The sequence below is a fragment of the Giraffa tippelskirchi genome, chromosome 2 (genome assembly GCF_054371585.1).
Source record: "Giraffa tippelskirchi isolate mGirTip1 chromosome 2, T2T-mGirTip1v1.2.pri, whole genome shotgun sequence".
Classification (NCBI taxonomy): Eukaryota; Metazoa; Chordata; class Mammalia; order Artiodactyla; family Giraffidae; genus Giraffa; species Giraffa tippelskirchi.
The window spans coordinates 188,220,519-188,245,458 of NC_137276.1; the positions used below are offsets into that span (position 1 = coordinate 188,220,519).

The 24,940-nt window shown below is 39.0% G+C and overlaps 1 protein-coding gene and 1 long non-coding RNA gene across 4 annotated transcripts in view; one reads left to right on the top strand and one right to left on the bottom strand.

The window, feature by feature from the left end:
* The first annotated feature begins 222 nt into the window (after window positions 1-222).
* On the top strand, window positions 223-19,434 carry LOC145539072 (uncharacterized). Its single transcript, XR_014077556.1, has 3 exons — window positions 223-367; window positions 16,207-16,363; window positions 18,570-19,434. It is a non-coding gene; the product is annotated as an uncharacterized LOC145539072 (long non-coding RNA).
* ADGRG7 (adhesion G protein-coupled receptor G7) overlaps window positions 10,553-24,940 on the bottom strand; it is a 72,880-nt gene continuing 58,492 nt past the window's right edge. For all 3 annotated transcript variants that reach the window (XM_081572444.1, XM_081572445.1, XM_081572446.1), the window contains exons 14-16: window positions 22,054-22,209; window positions 19,832-19,988; window positions 10,553-10,836 (exon numbers count right to left, since the gene is read on the bottom strand). In XM_081572444.1, the coding sequence (XP_081428570.1) occupies window positions 10,585-10,836; window positions 19,832-19,988; window positions 22,054-22,209 (565 nt within the window). In that variant the 3' untranslated portion in view covers window positions 10,553-10,584. The remainder of the gene's footprint in view (window positions 10,837-19,831; window positions 19,989-22,053; window positions 22,210-24,940) is intronic.

A 24,940-nucleotide genomic window follows, 5' to 3' on the forward strand; every position in this document is an offset into this window, starting at 1 on the left:
GGACCCACCAAGCCTAGCGAGAGCTCGGCCCAGTACGTGGCAGGTGGGGAACGAAGAGGGGCGGGAATAAGAAGAAAATCTGTCCTTTCGCTCCGCCTCTGAGCGAGCGGACCGATCCAGGGCGCATGCGCAACGTCGGTGGGGCGGGGACTAACGACGCCGAGGTCTGCAGGGGTCTGAGTCTTTGCTTTCTCACTGGATGACTGGATAAGTGTAGGAAGTGCACGCAAAACGGATGCACGCATGCGCGGGGCGTGACCAGGCACTTCCGGTTTTCCTGAACAGTAGGATTTCCCGTTTTTCGCCAGTGGGCGGGACGTAACCTGGTTTTCTGGACTCTGAGAGCCAAGAGTAGGCGTTTGTCCAAGTTCGTGTTTTTTTGTTCTTTTGTAGCCATTGTAGTTCTCCTAGTCCTATCTCGAAAAGACTAACCTTTTCCCCGCCTTCCTTCTACAAACTCATTCATTTATTATTGGGCGCCTACGCTTTGTCAGCACTGTGCGGGGAATGGGAATGAATCAGTTTGTGAACAAGGAGTTCCCAACAGCGCTTACGAGACAGGACAGATTTTATGGGTGTGTAAAAGGTAAAGGCTAGGAAATTAAGACTGATTAAGGATCCCAGAGCCATTTCGGAAATAAGATATTTGAGCGTGCCTTACATACTCTTTCCATTTATCTAAAGCATTTGTTTTGAATATGCGTGTTTCTATAAGAAGTATGCTGGCTTTAGACTGAAGCCTGAAATTTGGGAGGAGGAGGGAATAGGTGATGGAATCTGGGCATGGGGAGGGGAGTGCTATTTTAAAAGTTGCTGGAAACTTTTGCTTTCTAAGATAAAGACTCAGCAAAAATCAATTTGAACTTACTTGGTCCTCAGTTGTTCACCAGATAGATAAAGTGAATTTAAGGTGAGAAGTTACGTACTTTTAGTAAAGAGTGACATTTTCGCAGTTGTAAGTCTGAAAAATTATGTTTGAGAGTGAAATACATGATTTTAGAATTCTTGCCTCTGAAATGTATTTTCCAACATTCTATGTATTATTCTTTGAGCAATTGCTTGGCAGCATTTGGGGAGCAAAAGACTGTAGTAAGAATGAAAAAAGTTCCAGATTTTCTCCGAAGACTTGTTCTTCATAGCTTGTAATTTAGAACTGAGTGATGCAGATTTGGGGAAACTAACTTCTGTTGGTAATAGTATTCTGATGTCTTTGAGATGGTTTGAGATTGGATTAAACCACACAAATACAGACAGAGATAACACCACTATCAATATACCTAAAGAGAAGTCAGAGTCTGGGGAAGAGGATAAGGAGATGAACCTTAGCCTGGCATGAGGGGAACGCATTTCCTCCCTCTAGGCTCCTGAGCAAACAGCTTGCCATTGAGAAGAAATAAATTGATCCCTGCTACACTGGGGCCAGCTGGAAGCTGGTAAGAAAGGCACCCGTACATTTGCCTTCAGAGGGACTAGGGCTTGTGGACTCTGAAAGCAGCTTAAAATTCTTTATGTTGTAATTCCCTTGTGCTTCATCCTGAAGCAATCAGTGAAGACTTGTTTAATGTTAAACCTGTCACTGACTCATTTGAAAAGACCCTGATGCTGGGAAATATTGAAGGCGGGAGGAAGAGGGGCCGACAGAGGATGAGATGGTTGGATGGCATGACTGACTCAGTGGGCATGAGTTTGAGTAAACTCCAGGAGTTGGTGATGGACAGGGAGGCCTGGCGTGCTGCAGTCCATGGGGTCACAGAGAGTTGGACACGACTGAGCGACTGAACTGACTGACTAACTGACTGTCCCTAGGTACTACTGAGGAAACTGAGAGATATGGTAATGATGATTCCTCTGGTCAAAGCAGAAGCAAGAGCTGCCTGGGGCAAGAAGTGAGACATCAGATTAGTAAAGCATCATTTGGAAGCCAGATCAGAGGCTAAAGTGACCTGAGACAAGAAAGACTTCCTGCCACATTAAAGGATTTCCCCAGGATTCTCCAGAAATACACATTTTGAAATTTTCAATGAAGAACTTTGTAAAAGATTTTGCTTCTTGCTATGCAGTGGGATGTAGGCTTACAATACTGTTATTGGGCATGAAATCAAGGATATTTAGGTTTAGTAATATGTTATATGAGAGCATGAAATTATCCTGAGTTTGTCAAATTTCCCCCTTTAGGTTATAGACACCTTTATAACCAAAACCATATCCTGCCCATTTTCTTGTTTAAATTACTAAACTGTTCACAAAAACATCAGCGACCTTTTGTGTTCCTGATCCTATATAAAAATTACTTTTAAAAAATTAATTTAAGAGCCTCATGAACAGCTGGAGCTCAACACCCAACCCAAAGGTAAGAACATTACCCATAAATCATATTTCCCTTTCTGCTCCTCTCTCATGTGGCATTCAGTGAATATCTGTTGAGTCAGTGAAATAGTTATTGCTCTTCTGTAATGTGCCACAATTGCTGATGATACAGGTCTCTTTACTTAGGCTCCCAATAAATGCTGGTGATAATTGGACACAGAACAATAGACTGAATTGAGCCACTTACCACTCTTACCAAGAACATGCTTTCTCCTACTCTATGTGTAGACACTGATTTTAGTTATGCTGCCTTTCATTAGAGAAACCAGAAAAGCTAAGTTATACACTTGCCACTTCCTAAGCACTTAGGGTCACATTTATTGGAATAAGCATCAAACAAACCACCAGGAAGATTGTTCTAGAAACTCCATAAGCACACCTTTAAAGTGCTGTTAGTTAAAAATACCATCTATTTTGGTGTGTGTGGCATTTCGAAAAGTACTGACAGAATAAATTGAACTTCATGATCACCTGGTCCTCTGCCCCATGTTCAGGTGAATTTGGTTTGAAATGAACACATAGAATAACCCTGAATCAGAAATGTGAAAGGTGGAAGCATGTGAAAAAAGGAGAAACAGTATGAGGAAAGACCTTTAGCTTAGCCTATAGCAAGGAGAGAAGTGAGAACTCTACATTTGAAGGTTACTCCCCAAGTTTCACAGATATCTGAAGAAGGGTTACAGCTGTACTGTGGTTTTGAGAAATGTAGTCAACTCACTTACCTACCACCTGATCAATACACAGAAGAACTGTACAAAAAAGATCTTCATGACCCAGATAATCACGATGGTGTGATCACTCACCTAGAGCCAGACATCCTGGAATGTGAAGTCAAGTGGGCCTTAGGAAGCATCACTGCGAACAAAGCTAGTATAGGTGATGGAATTCCAGTTGAGCTATTTCAAATCCTAAAAGATGATGCTGTGAAAGTGCTGTATTCAATATGTCAGCAAATCTGGAAAACTCAGCAGTGGCCACAGGACTGGAGAAGGTCAGTTTTCATTCCAATCCCAAAGAAAGGCAATGCCAAAGAATGCTCAAACTACCGCACAATTGCACTCATCTCACACGCTAGCAAAGTAATGCTCAAAATTCTCAAAACCAGGCTTCAGCAATGCGTGAACCGGGAACTTCCAGATGTTCAAGCTGGTTTTAGAAAAGGCAGAAGAACCAGAGATCAAATTGCCAACATCCGCTGAATCATTGAAAAAGCAAGAGAGTTCCACAAAAACATCTATTTCTGCTTTATTGACTATGCCAAAGCCTTTGACTGTGTGGATCACAATAAACTGTGGAAAATTCTGAAAGAGATGGGAATACCAGACCATCTGACCTGTCTCTTGAGAAACCTGTATGCAGGTCAGGAAGCAACAGTTAGAACGGGACATGGAACAACAGGCTGGTTCCAAATAGGAAAAGGAGTACGTCAAGGTTGTATATTGTCACCCTGCTTATTTAACTTATATGCAGAGTACATCATGAGAAACGCTGGGCTGGAAGAAGCACAAGCTGGAATCAAGATTGCCAGGAGGAATATCAATAACCTCAGATATGCAGATAACACCACCCTTATGGCACAAAGTGAAGAACTAAAGAGCCTCTTGGTGAAAGTGAAAGAGGAGAGTGAAAAAGTTGGCTTAAAGCTCAACATTCAGAAAACTAAGATTATGGCATCCGGTCCCATCACTTCATGGCAGATAGATGGGGAAACAGTGGCTGACTTTATTTTTCTGGGCTCCAAAATCACTGCAGATGGTGATTGCAGCAATGAAATTAAAAGATGCTTACTCCTTGGAAGGAAAATTATGACCAACCTAGACAGCATATTAAAAAGCAGAGACATTACTTTGCCAACAAAGGTCCATCTAGTCAAGGCTATGATTTTTCCAGTGGTCATGTATGGATGTGAGAGTTGGACGGTGAAGGAAGCTGAGCGCCACAGAATTGATGCTTTTGAACTGTGGTGTTGGAGAAGACTCTTGAGAGTCCCTTGGACTGCAAGGAGATCAGTCCTGGGTATTCATTGGAAGGACTGATGTTGAACCTGAAACTCCAATACTTTGGCCACCTGATGTGAAGAGCTGACTCATTTGAAAAGACCCTGATGCTGGGAAAGATTGAGGGCAGGAGGAGAAGGGGACGACAGAGGATGAGATGGCTGGATGGCATCACCGACTCGATGGACATGGGTTTGGGTAAACTCCGGCAGGTGGTGATGAACAGGGAGGCCTGGCATGCTGCAGTTCATGGGGTCGCAAAGAGTCGGACACGACTGAGTGACTGGACTGAACTGAACTGAACTGATCTTTTTCTCCATAAGTCAGTGTGGCTCACATTCTCCCAATAGAAAAGAAAAAATCCTAAGGGTGAAAAGGAAGCTTCTTTGACTGATAGGAAGTGGGACAAAGATTAGGAGCCTTGTAAACAAGTTGGATGAAACATCTGTTTCATCATGTTCTCTTTTAGTAGTTAGTGTAAATCATTTTGAAAATTTCAGTCATCTCAGCTACCCTCAGAGGAACCAAAGAAATGACGTAAGTTCCTTCCAGGGTAAGAATTTCATAAGAGAAGTTAGATCCCTTCCTGAGAGTCAGCTCTGTGTGGCAGCAGTTGGCTAAATAAGAGAACTCCAAACAGAAGGGGAAACTCATGAGGACCAGATAGGGTCCGGTTGGTCAGGTGAGCCTCCCTACCACTGGCCAAACATAAAGATCTATTTGTGTAAACAAAGAAAGCTGCTACCCCATGTAGAAATAATAAAGGAGAAAATGATATTCTTACTGTATACCTCTGAGTTAGTCGTTCTTAGCAAAATACTTAGTCTGTCCTACCAGCTGCACATCCATTGAGACCCCCAAAATATTTTTGCCCTACCATGAGGGCTCTATGTCCACCTCTCTTTAGAGAAACTGCTCCTTGAAAGCTGTTCTGTATAGATGAAAGGGCTGGGACTTTGGCTCTATCTGGCATGCTCTATTTTCTTTTTCAAAGGAATATACTCATGTAATATGTAGGTGAAAAAATAATTTTAAAATAATTTCATCCTGTATTTAGAGTCACAAAATTCTAGAGCTGGTACAGAGTTTAGAAGTTACCTACTAGTAATAATAATGTTAATTGCTCAGTCATGTCCAACTCTTTGCAACCCCATGGACTGTAGCCCACCAAGCTCCTCTGTCCGTGGAATTCTCCAGGCAAGAATACCAGGATGGGTAGCCATTCCCTTTCTCCAGGGGATCTTCTTGACCCAGGGATCAAATCTGTGTCTCCTGAACTGCAGGGGGATTCTTTGCCATCTGAGCCACCAGTCCTGCCCATTACAAAGGTAGAGCCTAGGCTTATGCCCAGAGAGGCAAATGTCTTGCTTTAAGTCACATAACTTGTAGCTGAGACCACAACTGCCAGTCCAGAATGCTGCCCTAGTCTGCTATTACTTGGTAGGTACCATGGCAGAAAAATCAATTTTTTTGTCATTGCAAAGGTCCAGAAGGTCTCAATATGTCATGGTTTCATAGCAGATTATATCAAAGTTCAGCAAATTATCAATGTAATACTTCCACGTGTAAGGAAACTCTACTGGAAGAAGATAAGAATTGGACTATAGTTCCCTGGGAAATACAACTTTTAAGAGATAACAGCATAAGATCATACCACTCTGCTCTGCGTTTATTTTTTTCTTCTTTGTTAAAATAAAGGGCTAACATATCAAGCAATGGGATCTTTCAGAAACATGGTCAACCGCTTGCGACAAGAATTTAACGACCTTTTTCCCCTTTTTGAAACAATTCAAAAATCAGGACTTTAAATACTAATTCCCATATATTGCTACTGAGAGTATAAAATGGCAAAACTACTTTGAAAAACTGGCAGTTTCCTGCATAGTTAAATATACACTTACTCTGTGACTTAGTGTTACACTATACTAGATATTTCAAGAGAAAACATATCTACACAAAGACTTATAGAAGAATGGTTGTATCAGTTTTATTCATGGTTTTCAAAACCTAGAAATGACTAAATGTCCCTCAACTAGTGAATACATAAACAAAATGTGATCTATCCAAACTGAATTTTACTCAGCAATAAAAAGCAAGCCACTGATATATATATAACATGGATCAATCTCAAAGACCCTCTGCTGAATGAAAGAAGCCAGACTCAAAAGAGGATATGGCCCTACTTACACGGCATTCTGGAACAGGCAAAACTAACGCATGGTGGTAGAAAGCAGACAAGTGGTTGCCTGGAGCTGGGAAGGGTGAAGTCAGGTTTAACTGGGGCAGAGTAGGTTACAGGGTGAAGGAAATGTTCTTAATCTTGTTTCACAGGTGTACACATTTGTTAAAACTCATCTAATTATACACTTAAAATGGGTACATTTTATTGCATGTAAATTATATGGCAATGAAGTTAATTTAAAAAAATTTTTTAAAAAGCAAAACAAAATTAACTCCAATAACCAACATTAAGGAAAACCACTTCTATATTTTTTAAAAACCAAACAAAAATAGTCTTCAGTGACCTACTTGCGAGATTGAAGATTCCTATGGTGCACTTTGTATTGTATAACTTTTGTATTTTATGCACGTGTGCTAAGTTGTTTCTGTCATGTCTGACTCTGCAACGACATGGACTGCAGCCCTCCAGGCTCCTCTGTCCATGGAATTCTCAAGGCAAGAATACTGGAGTGGGTAGCCATTCACTTCTCCAGGGATCTTCCCAACCCAGGGATTGAACTCAGGTCTCCTGCCCTTTTCATAGCAAAAATATAAGCTCACCAGACATGTTCCTTTGGTACTGATCTTATCCTTCTCTTCTTACTTATTGCTTTTATTATTTTCTCTTCCTCCTGATTTTCTTACTCTATTTTCATCAGCTTTTGTATTTTTTTCAAATACACATTTTAATGTAAGTGAAGTAATACAGATGATGCATGTGTAACATTTGAATCTCCCTGAGGTTTTTGTGTGTGTTAACAAATAGTTGCTAACCTTCTCCAAGATTTAGTGTTTTATTTTAAGAAAGGGTAGATAGATGCAAAAAGAAAGCATGTTGGAGAGGAAAAAATAACTTTGTCATGGAACTCCACCCAGCTGTTACACGATATAATGAAGGGTGAGAGATGGCCTGTGTCTGTAATACATGATTCCTTTGGCCATGGTTGTCATATTTATACCCCTGTTATTCATTTTAGAAGTTTTTGCATAATCCCTAACCTATTCCTTAATACAAAATCATTCCTTAATTTAAAATACTCTCCCTGCATGAAGACATTTAAACTCAAGAAATGCTAAATGCTCCTATAAATCTTTTGGATATTTTGAATCGAATGCAGAGTGAGCATTTTATTATCTTATAAAGAGAGGAAACAAACTGGGGGAAAAGACTATCACTAAATGTAATAGTTAAAGGGCTAATAGCCATAATAGAAAAGAATTCATACAAATTTATGAGAAAAAATAACAGTTCAATTGATAAATGGACTACATACACATATGAATAATTTTAAAAATAGAACACCACCAAAGTAAACAGTATACAAAAAACTGTTTATGGTACTCCATAATGTTAGTCACATTTTTGTCAAGATAATAGTATATATAAGGAACTTAAATGTTCATCCCTTTGACATGTTTATCATCATCCTGAGAATTTATTTTCAGGAAATAATTTAAAATAAAGGAAAAAATATATATACCAGTTTATTAATCATATGTCACTATAATATTAAAGGTTGAAATGATCTAGACTTCATGGCGCTAGTGGTAAAGAACCTGCCTGCCAACTCAGGAGATGTAAGAGATGCAGGTTCGATCCCTGGGTTGGGAAGATCCCCAGGATGAGGAAATGGCAACCCACTCCAGTATCCTTGCCTGGAGAATCCCAAGGACATAGCAGCCTGGTGGGCTATGGTCCAAAGGGTCGGACGTGACTGAAACAATGTAGCACACAGACATTAAATAACAGAACAACTTGGTAACTTATGCTATATTATACAATTATTACAAGAAGTGGGGAACTGTAACTAAAACTCAGAATAAATTTCATTTGCTATAATTATAGCTGTTTCAATTCTTATGTATTCACACAAAGAGTAGAAGGGAACATTAAAAAAAACAGACATTATTGATAGGTCAGGGAATTACTGATTTTGCTTTTTTGAAAAAGATAATTTATAAAGATCTTCTAAAATTGCCATAATATGGTTAGCACAAGGTTTTTAAAAATGTAAACAGGAAGCTTCTTCCTCTCTTAGTAACTGGCCGCTCCCCCTCTAGCCCTATGTTTCCTGCCCCTGGGGATGGAACCAATCCTGGTGGCTCTACTTGGATCTCATCTGAGGAGCCAGGTCCTGAAGATCCCAGGATCACAGTAAGGGGATCCCACAGGGCTAGAGAGCTCCAGTGGTTGACTGGCTGGTATGATACAGTCAGCACTTCTGGCCCAGGTTTTCCAAGCATTGGCCAAGAATGCCAAGCTCTTCTGAAGGGGGCAATGACAGTGGGCTTGAGAATGATCTCCTTTTGTTGGTAACGGGGAAAAAAAAAAAAAGAGGCAACATGAACTTCAAAATGGAAAGGGTAACAGAAAAAACAATTCAGACTGACGAACAGTAATCTCTGAATTGTTAAGACCCAGGAAAGGAAACCCCAAAATCAGGATGGTTGTTCCCCTCAAGTTGGATCACTAAACTAAAAAAAGATTCCCAACCAGTGCATGAGGTAAAAAATCAATAGAATTATTTCCAAGAGGTAGAAATTCAGGGAAAGTAGGGGAACATCAATGTTCGCCTGACTTAGCCTCCACAACATGCACAGTACATGGTGCTTTCGCACATATGGTAGAGCCTTTCCAGGAATGGTATATGGAATTTCCATTTGCTGCACCTCCCAAAATGTTGGAAAAAGTACAAAGAAAACTAAAACCACCAAGGGAACACATGTTTCACCCTCAGGCTAAATGTCGCTCTTTGGTGATTTTTTTTCCACATTTAAAGTGGCCTCCACTTAAGGTTTATTTTCATCTGAATATAAACTCCAGGACATTGAGTAGGTCAACCACATCTTGTAATTTTCCCAAAGTCCGGCCCCTATCTAGGGATGTCACTATGACACCACTAAAAACACTGACCTCAGAGAATTGCTTTACTTGTTCTCTTCCTTTTACATTTTCCATTATCCTGTAAGGTCTCAATTATACTACAGATGGAGTAGGCTCTTGGCTCACCTAGAAATCCAACAGTCATTTACAACCATTTCTATAAAACACACATGTTCTTTGAGGCGTGGTGAGAATGGTATGCCACAGCTTACTTGACATTTGTTAGTCCCTTAGCTCAGTGCACTCACAGCAGGTGCCTCGTTTATGACAAAACAGAACACAGCATTTCAAAGACTCTATCTCCAAAGTCCAGTGGGAGTGCTCTCCAACCCAGTGGAGGTCATTTTTTATTTAGGAAGCCATTCATAATTCAAGTGTTTGAAACCTCATGAGCAGCTGGATCTTTTAAAAGTCATAAGGGGTGATACTGACTAACTTTTCATTTTTTGAGCCTCACTGTCATTTCATCAATAAAAGGGTAGATGTATCAAGAACTGGAAGGAAATATTCAGAGGCTTTAGCAACCAGCTCATTTTTCTATGTCTCACTTCCCAATTCTCATGGAGTCAATTCCTCTGGGCACAAAATATGCTTTTTGTTTTAACAGGAAAACAAAAACAAAAACACTTTCCAGAGGTTAAATAAATGCAAAGTTCTTGACCGGAAATAAAAGTATAAGCACATACAAATTTAAAATATTCACAGATCAGAAGTATGATACATACAAGCAACTCGTAGTGTTCACCAGAAATCATTTTGTTCTGGGGGGTAAATTTTTCTCTTCATGTCCTTTTTGGTAAATTGTAAAATAATTTGTTTTAGGTTCTGTATTTTTATCAAACTTTGTCACACAGACTTTATGATGTAGGGAGCAATGATAATCAAATTATCTTGAAAGCTGAGTCTTCACTCCATTGGGGTAAGATTCTATTGAATAATAGAAAAACTACCAAGTCCACCATTCCTGATGATAATAAACAACGAGTTTTATCTAAATCTTAACTTTAAGCAAAATATACTGAGGGAGCTTTTATGAGAAGACTGGATAATAAAGAAAGGAAATAGAAAAAGTGAGCTGAATAAATAGAGGGCCACAAAAGGTAACAGTTTTACTATCTAAATGCTTGGGTTTACTTGATCACTCTCAGACATCTCCTCGGTAAGTGTAGATGGCTCCAGCAGCCTAAAACGTTCATTTAGGGCTGGAAGTGACCTGATCATGTTATACATCCTCACATGCAGCCTCAGTGGCTTTGACGGCAGCACCTTCACTCTCCCAGCGGTGGACGACAAAGACTTCAATACTTCGGAAGCTTTACTCTGGAAGATTTTTGTTCTCACAGTGTAGAGGATAAAAATTTGCAATCCCTGGCAGACAGAATAAAAGTTTAGTATTAGTAAGTATTGAGACACAGAATCAGGGAAAAAATTGTATTTCACCCTGCCACCCCACCCTTCTTTGTGGCCGAGAACCTGAGTTTACCAGTCAGCAACTGCTACATACTTTTTTTCTATGAAGGTTGAGGCAATGTTCTTCTCATATTTGAAGAGCTGTATGTAAGTAGTAGACTTAAGAGACCTGAGTTCAGGTCCCCATTTGCCACATGTTGGCTGTGCAAAGGACAGGCTTGTTTTCCTCCTGACACCAACCAATTCTGACACCAACTGGGTGTCCTACAGTTCAATTCTGACACTAACTACTCAGAGTCCATGTCAGACCCTACAGGCAAAGGGCTCAGTCCCACACGACTGCCCTCATAATGGTGCCAGTCATGGTATCAGGTCCCCAGGCGATCCACTCTTCTGTTCGACTTGACTACTGCCTCCCCACTTCAGGTTGGATAATTTGCTAGAAGGACTCACAGAACTCACAACAGAGCTTTACTTACTATTACCTGTTTATTATAAAGGACACAAGTCAGGAACAACCAGTCGGAAGAGATTACAGGGCAAGAGCATGAGGCTTCCATGGTCTCTCTGAGTGTGTCACCCTCCCAGCACTTCAATCTGTTCACCAACTTGCAGGATCTCCAAACCCCTTCATTTCAGTCCAGTCCAGTCGCTCAGTCGTGTCCGACTCTCTGCGACCCCATGAATTGCAGCACACCAGGCCTCTCTGTCCATCACCAACTCCCGGAGTCTACCCAAACCCATGTTCATCGAGTCGGTGATGCCATCCAACCATCTCATCCTCTGTCGTCCCCTTCTCTTCCCGCCCCCAATCCTACCCAGCATTAGGGTCTTTTCCAATGAGTCAACCCTTCGCATGAGGTGGCCAAAGTATTGGAGCTTCAGCTTCAACATCAGACCTTCCAATGAACACCCAGGATTGATCTCTTTTAGGATGGATTGATTGGATCTCCTTGCAGTCCAAGGGACTCTCAAGAGTCTTCTCCAACACCACAGTTCAAAAGCATCAATTCTGCGGCGCTCAGCTTTCTTCACCGTCCAACTCTCACATCCATACATGACCACTGGAAAAACCATAGCCTTGACTAGACGGACTTTTGTTGGCAAAGTAATGTCTCTGCTTTTAAACATGCTATCTAGGTTGGCCATAACCTTCCTTCCGAGGAGTAAGCGTCTTTTAATTTCATGGCTGCAGTCACCATCAGCAGTGATTCTGGAGCCCAAAAAAGTAAAGTCTGACACTGTTTCCACTGTTTCCCCATCTATTTCCCATGGAGTGATGGGACCAGATGCCATAATCTTAGTTTTCTGAACGTTGAGCTTTAAGCCAACATTTTCACTCTCCTCCTTCACCTTCATCAAGAGGCTCTTTAGTTCTTCTTCTGCCATAAGGGTGGTGTCATCTGCATATCTAAGGTTATTGATATTTCTCCCGGCAATCTTGATTCCAGCTTGTGTTTCTTCCAGCCCAGCGTTTCTCATGATGTACTCTGCATATAAGTTAAATAAGCAGGGTGACAATATACAGCCTTGACGTACTCCTTTTCCTGTTTGGAACCAGTCTGTTGTTCCATGTCCAGTTCTAACTGTTGCTTCCTGACCTGCATACAGGTTTCTCAAGAGACAGGTCAGATGGTCTGGTATTCCCATCTCTTTCAGAATTTTCCACAGTTTATTGTGATCCACACAGTCAAAGGCTTTGGCATAGTCAATAAAACAGAAATAGATGTTTTTCTGGAACTCTCTTGCTTTTTCGATGATCCAGCGGATATTGGCAATTTGATCTCTGGTTCCTCTGCCTTTTCTAAAACCAGCTTGAACATCTGGAAGTTCACGGTTCACGTATTGCTGAAGCCTGGCTTGGAGAATTTTGAGCATTACTTTGCTAGCGTGTGAGATGAGTGCAATTGTGCGGTAGTTTGAGCATTCTTTGCCATTCCCTTTCTTTGGGATTGGAACGAAAACTGACCTTTTCCAGCCCTGTGGCCACTGCTGAGTTTTCCAAATTTGCTGGCATATCGAGTGCAGCACTTTCACAGCATCACCTTTGAGGATTTGAAATAGCTCAACTGGAATTCCATCACCTCCACTAGCTTTGTTCATAGTGATGCTTTCTAAGGCCCACTTGACTTCCCATTCCAGGATGTCTGGCTCTAGGTGAGTGATCACACCATCGTGATTATCTGGGTCGTGAAGATCTTTTTTGTACAGTTCTTCTGTGTATTCTTGCCATCTCTTCTTAATATCTTCTGCTTCTGTTAGGTCCATACCATTTCTGTCCTTTATCGAGCCTATCTTTGCATGAAATGTTCCTTTGGTATCTCTAATTTTCTTGAAGAGGTCTCTAGTCTTTCCCAATCTGTTGTTTTCCTCTATTTGTTTGCACTGATCGCTGAGGAAGGCTTTCTTATCTCTCCTTGCTATTCTTTGGAACTCTCCATCCAGATGGGAATATCTTTCCTTTTCTCCTTTGCTTTTCGCTTCTCTTCTCTTCCCAGCTATCTGTAAGGCCTCCTCAGACAGCCATTTTGCTTTTTTGCATTTCTTTTCCATGGGGATTTTCTTGATCCCTGTCTCCTGTACAATGTCACGAACCTCTGTCCATAGTTCATCAGGCACTCTGTCTATCAGGTCTAGTCCCTTAAATCTATTTGTCACTTCCACTGTATACTCATAAGGGATTTGATCTAGGTCATACCTGAATGGTCTAGTGGTTTTCCCTACTTTCTTCAATTTAAGTCTGAATTTGGCAATAAGCAGTTCATGATCTGAGCCACAGTCTGCTCCTGGTCTTGTTTTTGCTGACTGTATAGAGCTTCTCCATCTTTGGCTGCAAAGAATATAATCAATCTGATTTTGGTGTTGACCATCTGGTGATGTCCACGTGTAGAGTCTTCTCTTGTGTTGTTGGAATAGGGTGTTTGCTATTACCAGTGCGTTCTCGTGGCAAAACTCTATTAGCCTTTGCCCTGCTTCATTCTGTACTCCAAGGCCAAACTTGCCTGTTACGCCAGGTGTTTCTTGACTTCCTACTTTTGCATTCCAGTCCCCTATAATGAAAAGGACATCTTTTTTGGGTGTTAGTTCTTGAAGGTCTTGTAGGTCTTCATAGAACCGTTCAACTTCAGCTTCTTCGGCGTTACTGGTCGGGGCATAGACTTGGATTACCGTGATATTGAATGGTTTGCCTTGGAAACGAACAGAGATCATTCTGTCGTTTTTGAGATTGCATCCAAGTACTGCATTTTGGACTCTTTTGTTGACCATGATGGCTACTCCATTTCTTCTAAGGGATTCTTGCCCACAGTAGTAGATATAATGGTCATCTGAGTTAAATTCACCCATTCCAGTCCATCTTAGTTCGCTGATTCCTAGAATGTCAACGTTCACTCTTGCCATCTCCTGTTTGACCACTTCCAGTTTGCCTTGATTCATGGACCTAACATTCCAGGTTCCTATGCAATATTGCTCTTTACAGCATCGGACTTTGCGTCTATCACCAGTCACATCCACAGTTGGGTATCGTTTTTGCTTTGGCTCCATCCCATCATTCTTTCTGAAGTTATTTCTCCACTGATCTCCATTAGCATATTGGGCACCTACTGACTTGGGGAGTTCATCTTTCAGTGTTCTATCCTTTTGCCTTTTCATACTGTTCATGGGGTTCTCAAGGCAAGAATACTGAAGTGGTTTGCCATGCCCTTCTCCAGTGGACCACAATCTGTCAGACCTCTCCACCATGACCCATCCGTCTTGGGTGGCCCCATACGGCATGGCTTAGTTTCATTGAGATAGACAAGGCTGTGGTCCGTGTACCCCTTCATTTAGGGGTTTTTATAAAGGTTTCATTACACAGATGTGATCAATTAAATCATTAACTGTTGGTGAATGACTCAATATCCAACCCTTCTCCCATCCCTGGAGGTTGGGGAGTGGGCTGGAACCCCTTCATTTAGGGGTTTTTATAAAGGTTTCAATACACAGATGTGATCAATTAAATCATTAACTGTTGGTGAATGACTCAATATCCAACCCTTCTCCCATCCCTGGAGGTTGAGGAGTGGGCTGGAAGTTCCAACTTCTAATCAAGCCTTGGTCTTTCTGGTGACCAGCTTCAATCCTGAAGCTATCTGGGGACCTCAGCCACTTTTCATCTTATTAGCATGCAGAAAACACTCATCACTCAGGGAGTCCAAAGATTAAAGGACCTGTGTGCCAGGAACTGAAGACAAGGACCAAATATTAATTTTAGTATACCACAGTAACTTTGTTCTTTTTTTAATGTCTGTAATCTTCAGTTTCCTAACATGGGTAGATTGACCATGAAGAATTAGGGAATCTTCTTACAGTTCTAATATTCTATGATTCTACATTTCTTGGATTTTTGGTAAAATAACTAGAAATTTGGTACATTTAAGGACAAAAAATATTTAAGCCACTTCTATTCACTGCTTTTCTATACTTCACATAAGAAGACCAGATATGCACAAGGAGTTAAAATCACAGAAGACTGAACACTATTTCCTATACATTTTCAAAATGTATAGAACCACTTTTTGCATTCTTATTAATATCAGGCACATGCTTTTCATTCAATATTCATCATTTAATCCTTCTCATTTAGTCCTAATATCCTATAAAATAAGGTTTATTACCCTATGTTACAGATAAGGAAACTACAGTTTAGCTAAATTAAGTAACTTGCCTAAAATTAACACAACCAGTAATCAGTAGAATCTGGAACTAAACTATATGTTTGGCTCCAAAACTCCAGTATCTGATACACTACTCTGCCTCTTGCTTGTAATATAAAGGTCATATAAAGTACATTATAGCATCTAAAAGACCCCTGATAATTCCTCATTAATATCCTTTGTGGAAAAATAAATAACATCCATAGTTGAGTTGAGAGTATTGTACCAATGTTCATTTCTTGATTTTAACAATGTTATACAAGATATTAGCATTGGGAAAAGCTGGGCAAAGAGTATAGGGGAACTCTGTACTGTCTTTGCAATTTCTTGTGTAAGACTATTTCAAAATATAAAAGCTATTTTAAAAAATCTATGGATGTCTCCCAGATTGATATATACTAGGCCCCAAGCCTTAAAAAGATTATTTCTAGAATCATATCATATGAATACCATTACAGGAGACTTCTGGTGCTATGGTTAGATAATTCCGAGAGTTTGACTAATAGTATCAATACATATTGGCAAGGGATACACTAGATCTCTGGCCAAAAGCAGGAAGATTAACTTGATTGTTACCCAATGGGTGGTATCTACGCCCCTGAAGGCCTTGATGACATGAGGATGTTTTCAACAGGACATGGATTTCTGGAGGACTAAAGTGGCCACTGGTCATCCTGATTATTCAAGGGAGAGAAATTTGCTCTGGAGACATGAAGACCTGGCCCCTGGAAAAGCATCATTTTTGTGCAGTACATGATTTCACCTGGATTTTCCAGAATTCACACTCTAAGGTAAAGATAAGGCTGGATAGAATTTCTGGTTGTACAATAATTAGGAAAAGACCTAGACCATGAAGAATTCATAAAGACACCATCCTGCAGGATTCTGTGCTCCCTAAAATGCCAAAGATGTTATCTGAAAAGACAAAATGTATGGGTCAAACTAATTCTCACTAGCACAAAGATCAAACTGTACATTTTAAGTAATACTTGTAACACTCAGTAAAATATTTATTAGAATTACAGATTATTCTAAACCTAGAAGCAGCCTTCCAGGTGAACTAAGCTAGTTGTTCCTACTCCTTAGTATCCATAACAATCACTTGGGGCCCTTGTTTAGCACGAAGATTTCTAGCTCTTACCTTGCAGGTTCTGACTGAGTAGGTAAGGGGTGAGGCTCAGGAATCAGCATTCTAACACATCGTGTAAATTCTGATGTAGGCAATATTCAGGCCCACTTTGTAAAATACTGTGTTAATGTCAACAGCCCCACTTCATTCTATATTTTACATTCTATATTTTACATAAGGAAACTACAGTTTAGCTAAATTAAGTAACTTGCCTAAAATTAACACAACCAGTAATCAGTAGAATCTGGAACTAAACTATATGTTTGGCTCCAAAACTCCAGTATCTGATACACTACTCTGCCTCTTGCTTGTAATATAAAGGTCATATAAAGTACATTATAGCATCTAAAAGACCCCTGATAATTCCTCATTAATATCCTTTGTGGAAAAATAAATAACATCCATAGTTGAGTTGAGAGTATTGTACCAATGTTCATTTCTTGATTTTAACAATGTTATACAACCTTTCACTCAGAAAGGTTGTGTAACTTTCCTAAAATCATATAAATCATTAATTGTAAAGGGGGAAGATAGCTTAAATCTCCTTCTAGTTCAATGCTCTTACCAAATGACCACCTTCAATTTTACCATAAAGTATTAACATTTCGTAATGAGTCTCCATTTTATAATATGTCTCTTCTGTGCATGGAGGAGAAGATATCCTTGCCTAGACCTTCTTTTAGATTCTTTTCTAAATTCCCGGTCACTTTAGGTGACAATTCCATGATTCGACTGGCAATCCCAGACTAAGCTTACACTACTTATTGTTCTTCTGGGGAGTTTCCTTCAGGTGTTGCAACCAGTAAAGGTCTGCCTTATAGCCATTCAAATTTGGTGGCAGGCACACATCTACTGTTTTTTGTTTTTTTTTATTGAAGGCTAATTGCTTTAGAGAATTTTGTTGTTTTCTGTCAAACCTCAACATGAATCAGCCATAGGTATACATATATCCCCTCCCTTTTGAAACATCTATTGTTTAATGGAATTATTCTCAAAAAATGCCTGAGAGGACTGCCTGGGATAGAGAGCGACATCCTACAAACATTAAATGTGGTGGCAGCAATTCAGACAGCCAAGCAGCTCCCCAATACTGCACACAGCTCCCCACATTTGAAGTTTATAAGTAAATAATCTATGTGGATTGTATCAATGTCACTTTACTGGGTTTTATTATATATATTATAGTCATATAAGATGCTATCACTAGAAGAGCTGGGTAAAGGCTACATAGGAACTCTCTGTACTATTTTTATAACTTCTTATGAGTTCAAAATTATTTCAAAAAATATTCTATGGGGTGATATAAGAGTGAGAAGAACAAAAAAATTCTCACCTGTCTCAGTTTTTTTTCCACAACATAAAATCTCAGTAAAGTCTATGCAATTTAAATGAAAAAAAAAAAGATTATTGCCAAGAATTAAATGCCAAGCTAATCTGGAATCCATGTGCCATGGTACCTAAAGAAAAATTATCAGCTAGAAAAGTCCTCATTAGTATTTAGTAACTATCCATTAAACAATTACTCCAAAAACATACTATCATTAATGAGAAATTCATTAAAATTAAAAAGTCAAAATAACATGACATTCCAATATAGAAGGACTGGCAAAAGGCATTGGCGGTAATGTAAGCTGATGCAGCCACTGTGGTACACAATATGGAGGTTCCTCAAAAAAACTAAATATAGAATGACCATATGATCAAGCAGTTTCACTCCTGAGCATATAGCCAAAGAAGACAAAAACAATAATTCAAAAACATACATGCATCCGAATGTTCATTAACAACATTTACAATAGCCAAGATATGGAAACAACCTAAAAAGAAGAGTACTTTAATTATACTGAAGTATAAATTCACTCTGCCAGCTCAGAAAAGATGAAACTCCATGTACTGATGGAAAGCCCTTGTGATATATTTCATCAGAGCAAAAGGCAATGTTCACTATAGGAAGAGGCACAGAATAAGAAGCACAGAGAGAAATTCCTGATCTTAAGGTAAGTCTTTCAATAATGCCTCCTTGTTTTATTTTAAACTTTTGACATTCCCCCTATATAATACATGGGCTTCCTGGTGGCTCAGTGGTAAAGACTGCACCTGCTAATGCAGGAGATGCAGATTCAATTGCTGGGGTAGGAAGATCCCCTGGAGAAGGAAACAGCAACCTGCTCCAGTTCCAATATTCTTACCTGGGAAATCCCATGGACAGAGTAACCTGGCAGGCTACAGTCCATAGGGTAACAAAAGAGTCAGACACAACTTAGGAGCTAAACAACAATAATATATAATACACAAATATGAATGAATAAGAACACAAATGTTCTGAAGTCAAACAAAATTTTTATCTTCAGTTACCATTTGGATTCATTTATATGACTATTTTTTCGTGATGAAAATCAGAAGGTGACCATAATTCTTAATCTAAATGTTGAGCCTCTCACAGTGGATACTCCCAAAATGTTTCCAAAGAAGGAAAGAATATAAATTTTCAATTCAGATATTTTAAACAACTATGAATGAAATTTTTTAAAAGATTTATTATTTTAAATATATTCTTGAGATAAGACTCAAGAATAAGAGCATCTTCAGTCCTACATGTGACATCCTACATATGTCACAAAAACAACTTCATAAGGTTCTGTTCCTATCAAAGCAGTTATTTCCAATTATTCTTCAATAAAGTTTTTTAAAAGTTAATAATCATAAAATTTCAAAAAAGAGAGAAAGAAAAAATTCAGCCAACCCCACAGGGGTCCAGGCTCCAGGGACCAGTGCAACACTGACCATACTAACCATGGTGAGGCTCCTTGGACCTGCTGCATGGGAGAGAAGGAAAGGAGGTACTCACAAGGCTAGCTGCTTGGCAGAACCTCTTCTGCTTGGAGAAGGACTAACATGGTCCAACTCTATTGCAATTATATTCCATGAACTCCAGCTCAGGAAAGGATGTAGTAGATAAGTCATAAAAACATTTTTATTCCCCTTTCCTCAAAGTGTATTAAAAATAGAGTCACTAAAGTTAACTAAGCAGTGACCTTCAGAGAGTTTTAAGATAAAAAAAGTTTGATCCAGGGTGGTATCATCTCTGCCACTGCATGGTCTGCTACCTTCAGACTAATCCATACCATACCTGAGTTGTGTTGAAAAGACAGAATATGTAGCTGAAGATGACCCTGATGTCATCATTATCAGTTAGCATTAAGTATGCCAGAATCCAGGTAATTCCAAAGACGACTGCAACAGATAATGTGCTAAGAATCTTCTTTAGGGATGAAACCTTCTTTGTGCTAAATAAGAGAAAGCAAGAAAGAAAACAGGGTTCAATTCAGGTTCTTATTTTTTAATATCATTGTTAACCTCCTATTGAAAATACATGATCAGCTCCACATATACACTGTTCATTAAACAACATTATGCTTCAGGTAGAAAAACCTATGTCACCCTGGATAAAATATATGTATATGAAGAGAAAGAAAGAGAGAGAAAGGAAGGAAGGGAAGGAAAGAAGGAAAAAGTGATATCTGCTTAAAAGCTCAAGCATAAACACTTCCTTAAATACAGGCAAATTTCACAAAGAATCAACCTTTCCTTGGAATGAAATTTGATTTTAGTGATTATCACTACTGGATCAGTAATTCCTTTTTCGGGGATCTGGGACCTTTGCATGCTATAGGTTGATAAGCCTTTAAAGTGTAGACCTTCCTGTCAGGCTGTCTCTATTCCTGGTATCTGAGCTGGGCCTTATGACTTACTTTGATCAGTGAGACATCAGCATTTGTTCCCCAAACGGAGGCTTGAAAGCATTCTGCTCATCAGAGCATGCCTTTTCTTATTGCTCTTTGAAACCCTGAGCGTACTATATTAAGAAACCTGGACTGGTTTAATGGACAGTGAGATCACACGGAGCAGACATAAGCTTCCCTAACTAAGTAGTTCCCACTTAATACCAATCAATTACCAACATCAGCATAAAAGTGACTCATCCTAGATTATCCACCAGCATTCAAACTGGCCAAGACCAAAACAACCACCTGACCAACACTCACACATAAGACAAATAATAAACATTTGTCATTCTAAACTGTTAAATTTGGGGGTAATTTGTTATATAGCAAAACTTAACTGATACATAGAAGATAATTTGTTAAAAATTAAATTGTAACCCACTCTTCATTGTAATAAGTCAATTTAAGAACCATGGGCTGCCAGTCAAAATTTTGCAATGAATTTGTTTGATGGCTATGGCCTAAATGATACTGATCTATATAAAGGAAATTTAAGAATTCACAATTAGGCTAACAAGACTTTAACAAAGTTTTCTTCACTGCTAAAAAACAGGTTTGAATGAGTATAAGTGATAGTCTTTTCCCCACAGTTCCCCTCAATATAGGCTATCATCCATATAGGAAATATGATAATTACTCCTGACTAGGAAAGTACACATTTAAGATTACATTCATACTAATTATGATTGTTTTTCACCCATCTGTTTGTACAAAATAGACCTATTTAGTGACCAACAAAGTTCACAGATATACTTGCAGTAAGTCTGCTTGGATTAAGCAGTCTTATAGAATTAAGCCTGAATTCATAGCTTCATTAGCACTGTGTTCTAACCAGTTCATGCTGTAGGATATGGAAGTGGGAGGACGGTATGTGTTTAATAGTTTCTGTTCTTTGTCTCTCCAATCAAAGCTCTTTTTGTATATCAGTGATGACAATGAAAATGCTTATTGAGGTCATAAAGGTTACAGAGAGGAATAATTACTTCACAGGCTGTAATAAACCAGAGAGTGCACACCCTATCTGCAGGGAATGTGGGCCCAATCTTGCCAGATGTTCTAATTTTTTTCAAGAGAAAATATAATTTTGAAGTGAAATCTCTCAATTTTTATGTTTGCAATTAATTTTCAAAAATTTAAAGTCATTATGTGATTCAGGCAACACATGTAAAATATACAGTTACTAGTTTGTGAAATGAAAATACAGTCACTGGCATCTCTTCACAACCCTCTCATATTTTTAATTATTCAAATCTGATTTCATGAATATTTGGGACTGGAAGATAAAATTTTTTCCTTGATGCCTTTGGGTTTAAGTTTTCAGTTAGGCTTATATAGCACAAAAGTAACTTAAGTAATGCAGTAGACTCACATTATAGTATTGATGTTGGAAGATGAAATGATCCACTTTCTGAAACAAAGTGTAAGAAAAAATCTGTCCTGCAAACCACATATTCTTGCATTTTCCTGGAGTCTGAAAACTCTTCCAGGAGCAGTGAATGTATTACTGTGCTATATTATGTACTACATGAACCATGCCTGCCAACTTCTCATTCACTGGGGATCTTACCTTGTTAGATTCTGATTATTCTTCCACAGTACTTTGACTACAATGATAATAAATATAACAATGTTGCTGATGAGGATAAGGGTCACAGGTATAATGAATGACCACAGCAATGGACTTGCTATCAAACCACTGCTTCCTTGAGTTGCCAGCCAGCAGCTGTGGAGAGAAAAGAAATGATTTCGGCAAACTAAGAAAGGTATACATACTCTTCTCTATGCTGTTCACACTACTGACATTCACTCGACTGAAAGACCTGCTAAAAGTCAGTATCCCTCTGCCTTATATATATTAGAGATGATTTTCAAGAATTCAACTGACTAGAAAAATGAACTGCATTGATTCTGCCAAATTTCTCTGAGACTGTATGGTCTAGTGGAAAGAAAGTGGACTTCTGAGTCAGGCAGTCCTAAATTCAAATGTCCCTCTCTGTCACTTACAAGTTGTTTGATGTTAGGTAAATTATTATTTTATTTTATATTTGAATATGTAACACACTCAGATGGCTCAAAATTTTAAAGGTATAAATTATCATAGAGAGACAAGACCCTTCCTACAACTATGCCTGGTCACTTAGTTTTTATCTCTGGTGGTATTCACTGTTTCTTGTGTATTCTTCTAGAGTTAGGCTATGCATACACTGGCAAAAGTATACATTTTCCTGATTCTGAAGCAAATGATAACATATGATATTTCTAACTTTACTTAAAAACATATCTTGGAGATTATTCCATATCAGAATATAAAGATTATCCTCATGATTTTTCACAGCTGCATATTATTCCATTATTTCATTATACCATAAATTATTTAAACTGTCTCATTAATAGACATTTTTTAAAGTTTAAGGATTAAAATTATTTGATTAGTTCTTTAACCTTATTGCATCTTTTTATATATATATATTTTTTTTTTTTTTTTTTGACTGTGCTGACTGTGCTGGGTCTTGGTTGCTGTGTGGGGTTTTCTCTAGTTACAGAGAGAAGGGGCTACTCTGCAGTTGCAATATGTGGGCTTCTCATTGTGGTGGATTCTCCTGTTGCAGAGCACATACTCCAGGCACTCAGGCTTAAGTAGTTGCAGCACATGGACTCAGTAGTTGCTGCTCCCAGGCTCTGGAGCACAGGCTCTACAGTTGCGGTGCATAGGCTTAGTTGCTCTGCAGTATGTGGGATTTTCCAGACAAGGGATTGAACCCATGTCTCCTGCACTGGGAGGCAGATTCTTTACCACTGAGTCACCAGGGAAGCTCTCATTGCATCTGTTTTTGTCTTTTTGTTATTGTTAGTGGCAGTTTTGGTGGCATATTTTTCCTAATTTATGAAATACAGTAATCATCTCCTGGCATTGTTATAAGAATAAATTCATTCATTTAATAAGTATTTATAGAGTACATGCTATGTGCCACATTGTTCTAGATACCAAGATATTAACAGTGAATGAAATACCAAAATTCTTTTCTTTAGTGAAGTTATTCTGGTACAGGAAAAATAAATAAAACTAATACATTAATAAAACACATACTATATATCAGATGTTAACAAGTGCTGTGGAGAAAAATAAAACAGGTAGTGAGGATAGTTACTAACATGTATATGTGTGTCTGTGTGTGTTGCATAGGGGAATTGGGAAGGAAGAGTTTCATTTTAAATAGAGTGATCAGGAAAACTCTTATGGAAAAAAAATATTTGAGTAAAAATCTGAAGTAGATGAAGGGAAAGGATGTTTTCGGCAAAGGGAACAGCAAGTACAAAGGCTCTGAGCTGAGAGCTTAAGGAACAGCTAAGAGGCCAGTGTGGCCAGAATACAGTATGTAAGTAGATGGGATTAGTAAAAAGACACAAATTATGCCTGGGCTTTATAGGTGACTGAATGTACTCTTGGCGAGAAAGAGAAACTTGACATGATCTGTCTTTAGTTTTTAAAGTATTATTTTAGATGCAGGGATAACAGAAGAGCACATCCAAAAGGAGGAAGTTGGCTAGGAGTCTACTGCAACAGTCTGGTGACCTAGACCCAGGAAGAGGAGATGCTGAGAAGTAGTCTGATTCCAGATACGTTTAAAAGTAAAGCAAAAGGATTTATTGATAGGTTAGATAGGAGATACAGGAGAGTTACAAGTGACTCCAAAGTTTTTGGCTTGAGTACCTGGAAGATGAAGTTACCACCAACTGAGCAGGTGAAGATGATGGATGGGAAGAGCAAGTTTGGGAGGGAAAACCAGGAGATGCACCATCCACTTCGCCCAGTCATGGGAAAGTGTCAGGAAGACAATGGGGTATTAATGAAGTAATGTGAGAAGCCCTGGCATATATTAGGCAATCAATTAATTTATGTTTTCTGCAGGTAAAACACCATTATTATACATGCTAAAGTATTTCTAAGTGGTTTTGCACTGGGATGTTGCTACAATTTAAATTATTAGAAATTATTTGTTTTTTGGTTTACTTTCATTTTATTAATTTTTATTGAAGTAAGTTTATTATTTTTTATCCTTTTTTGGGGGGTATAGCTGCTTTACACAGAGAAGGAAATGGCAACCCACTCCAGTATTCCTGCCTGGAGAATCCCAGGGACAGAGGAGCCTGGTGGGCTGCCGTCTATGGGGTCGCACAGAGTCGGACACGACTGAAGTGACTTAGCAGCAGCAGCAGCAGCTGCTTTACAATGTTGTGTTGGTTCACTTACAATGAAGTGAACCAGCTAAATGTTTATATCTTCCCTTCCCTCTTGGACCTCCCTCTTGGACCTCCCTCCCACTCCCCATCCCACCCATCTAGGTTAGAAATCATATTTCTAAGAATGTCTTAAAAGGAAATTGTGATGATATTCAGATCTCTGTTATGAATTTTAAAAGTGAAAAGGAGTGCTTACAATCCATTAGTAGATA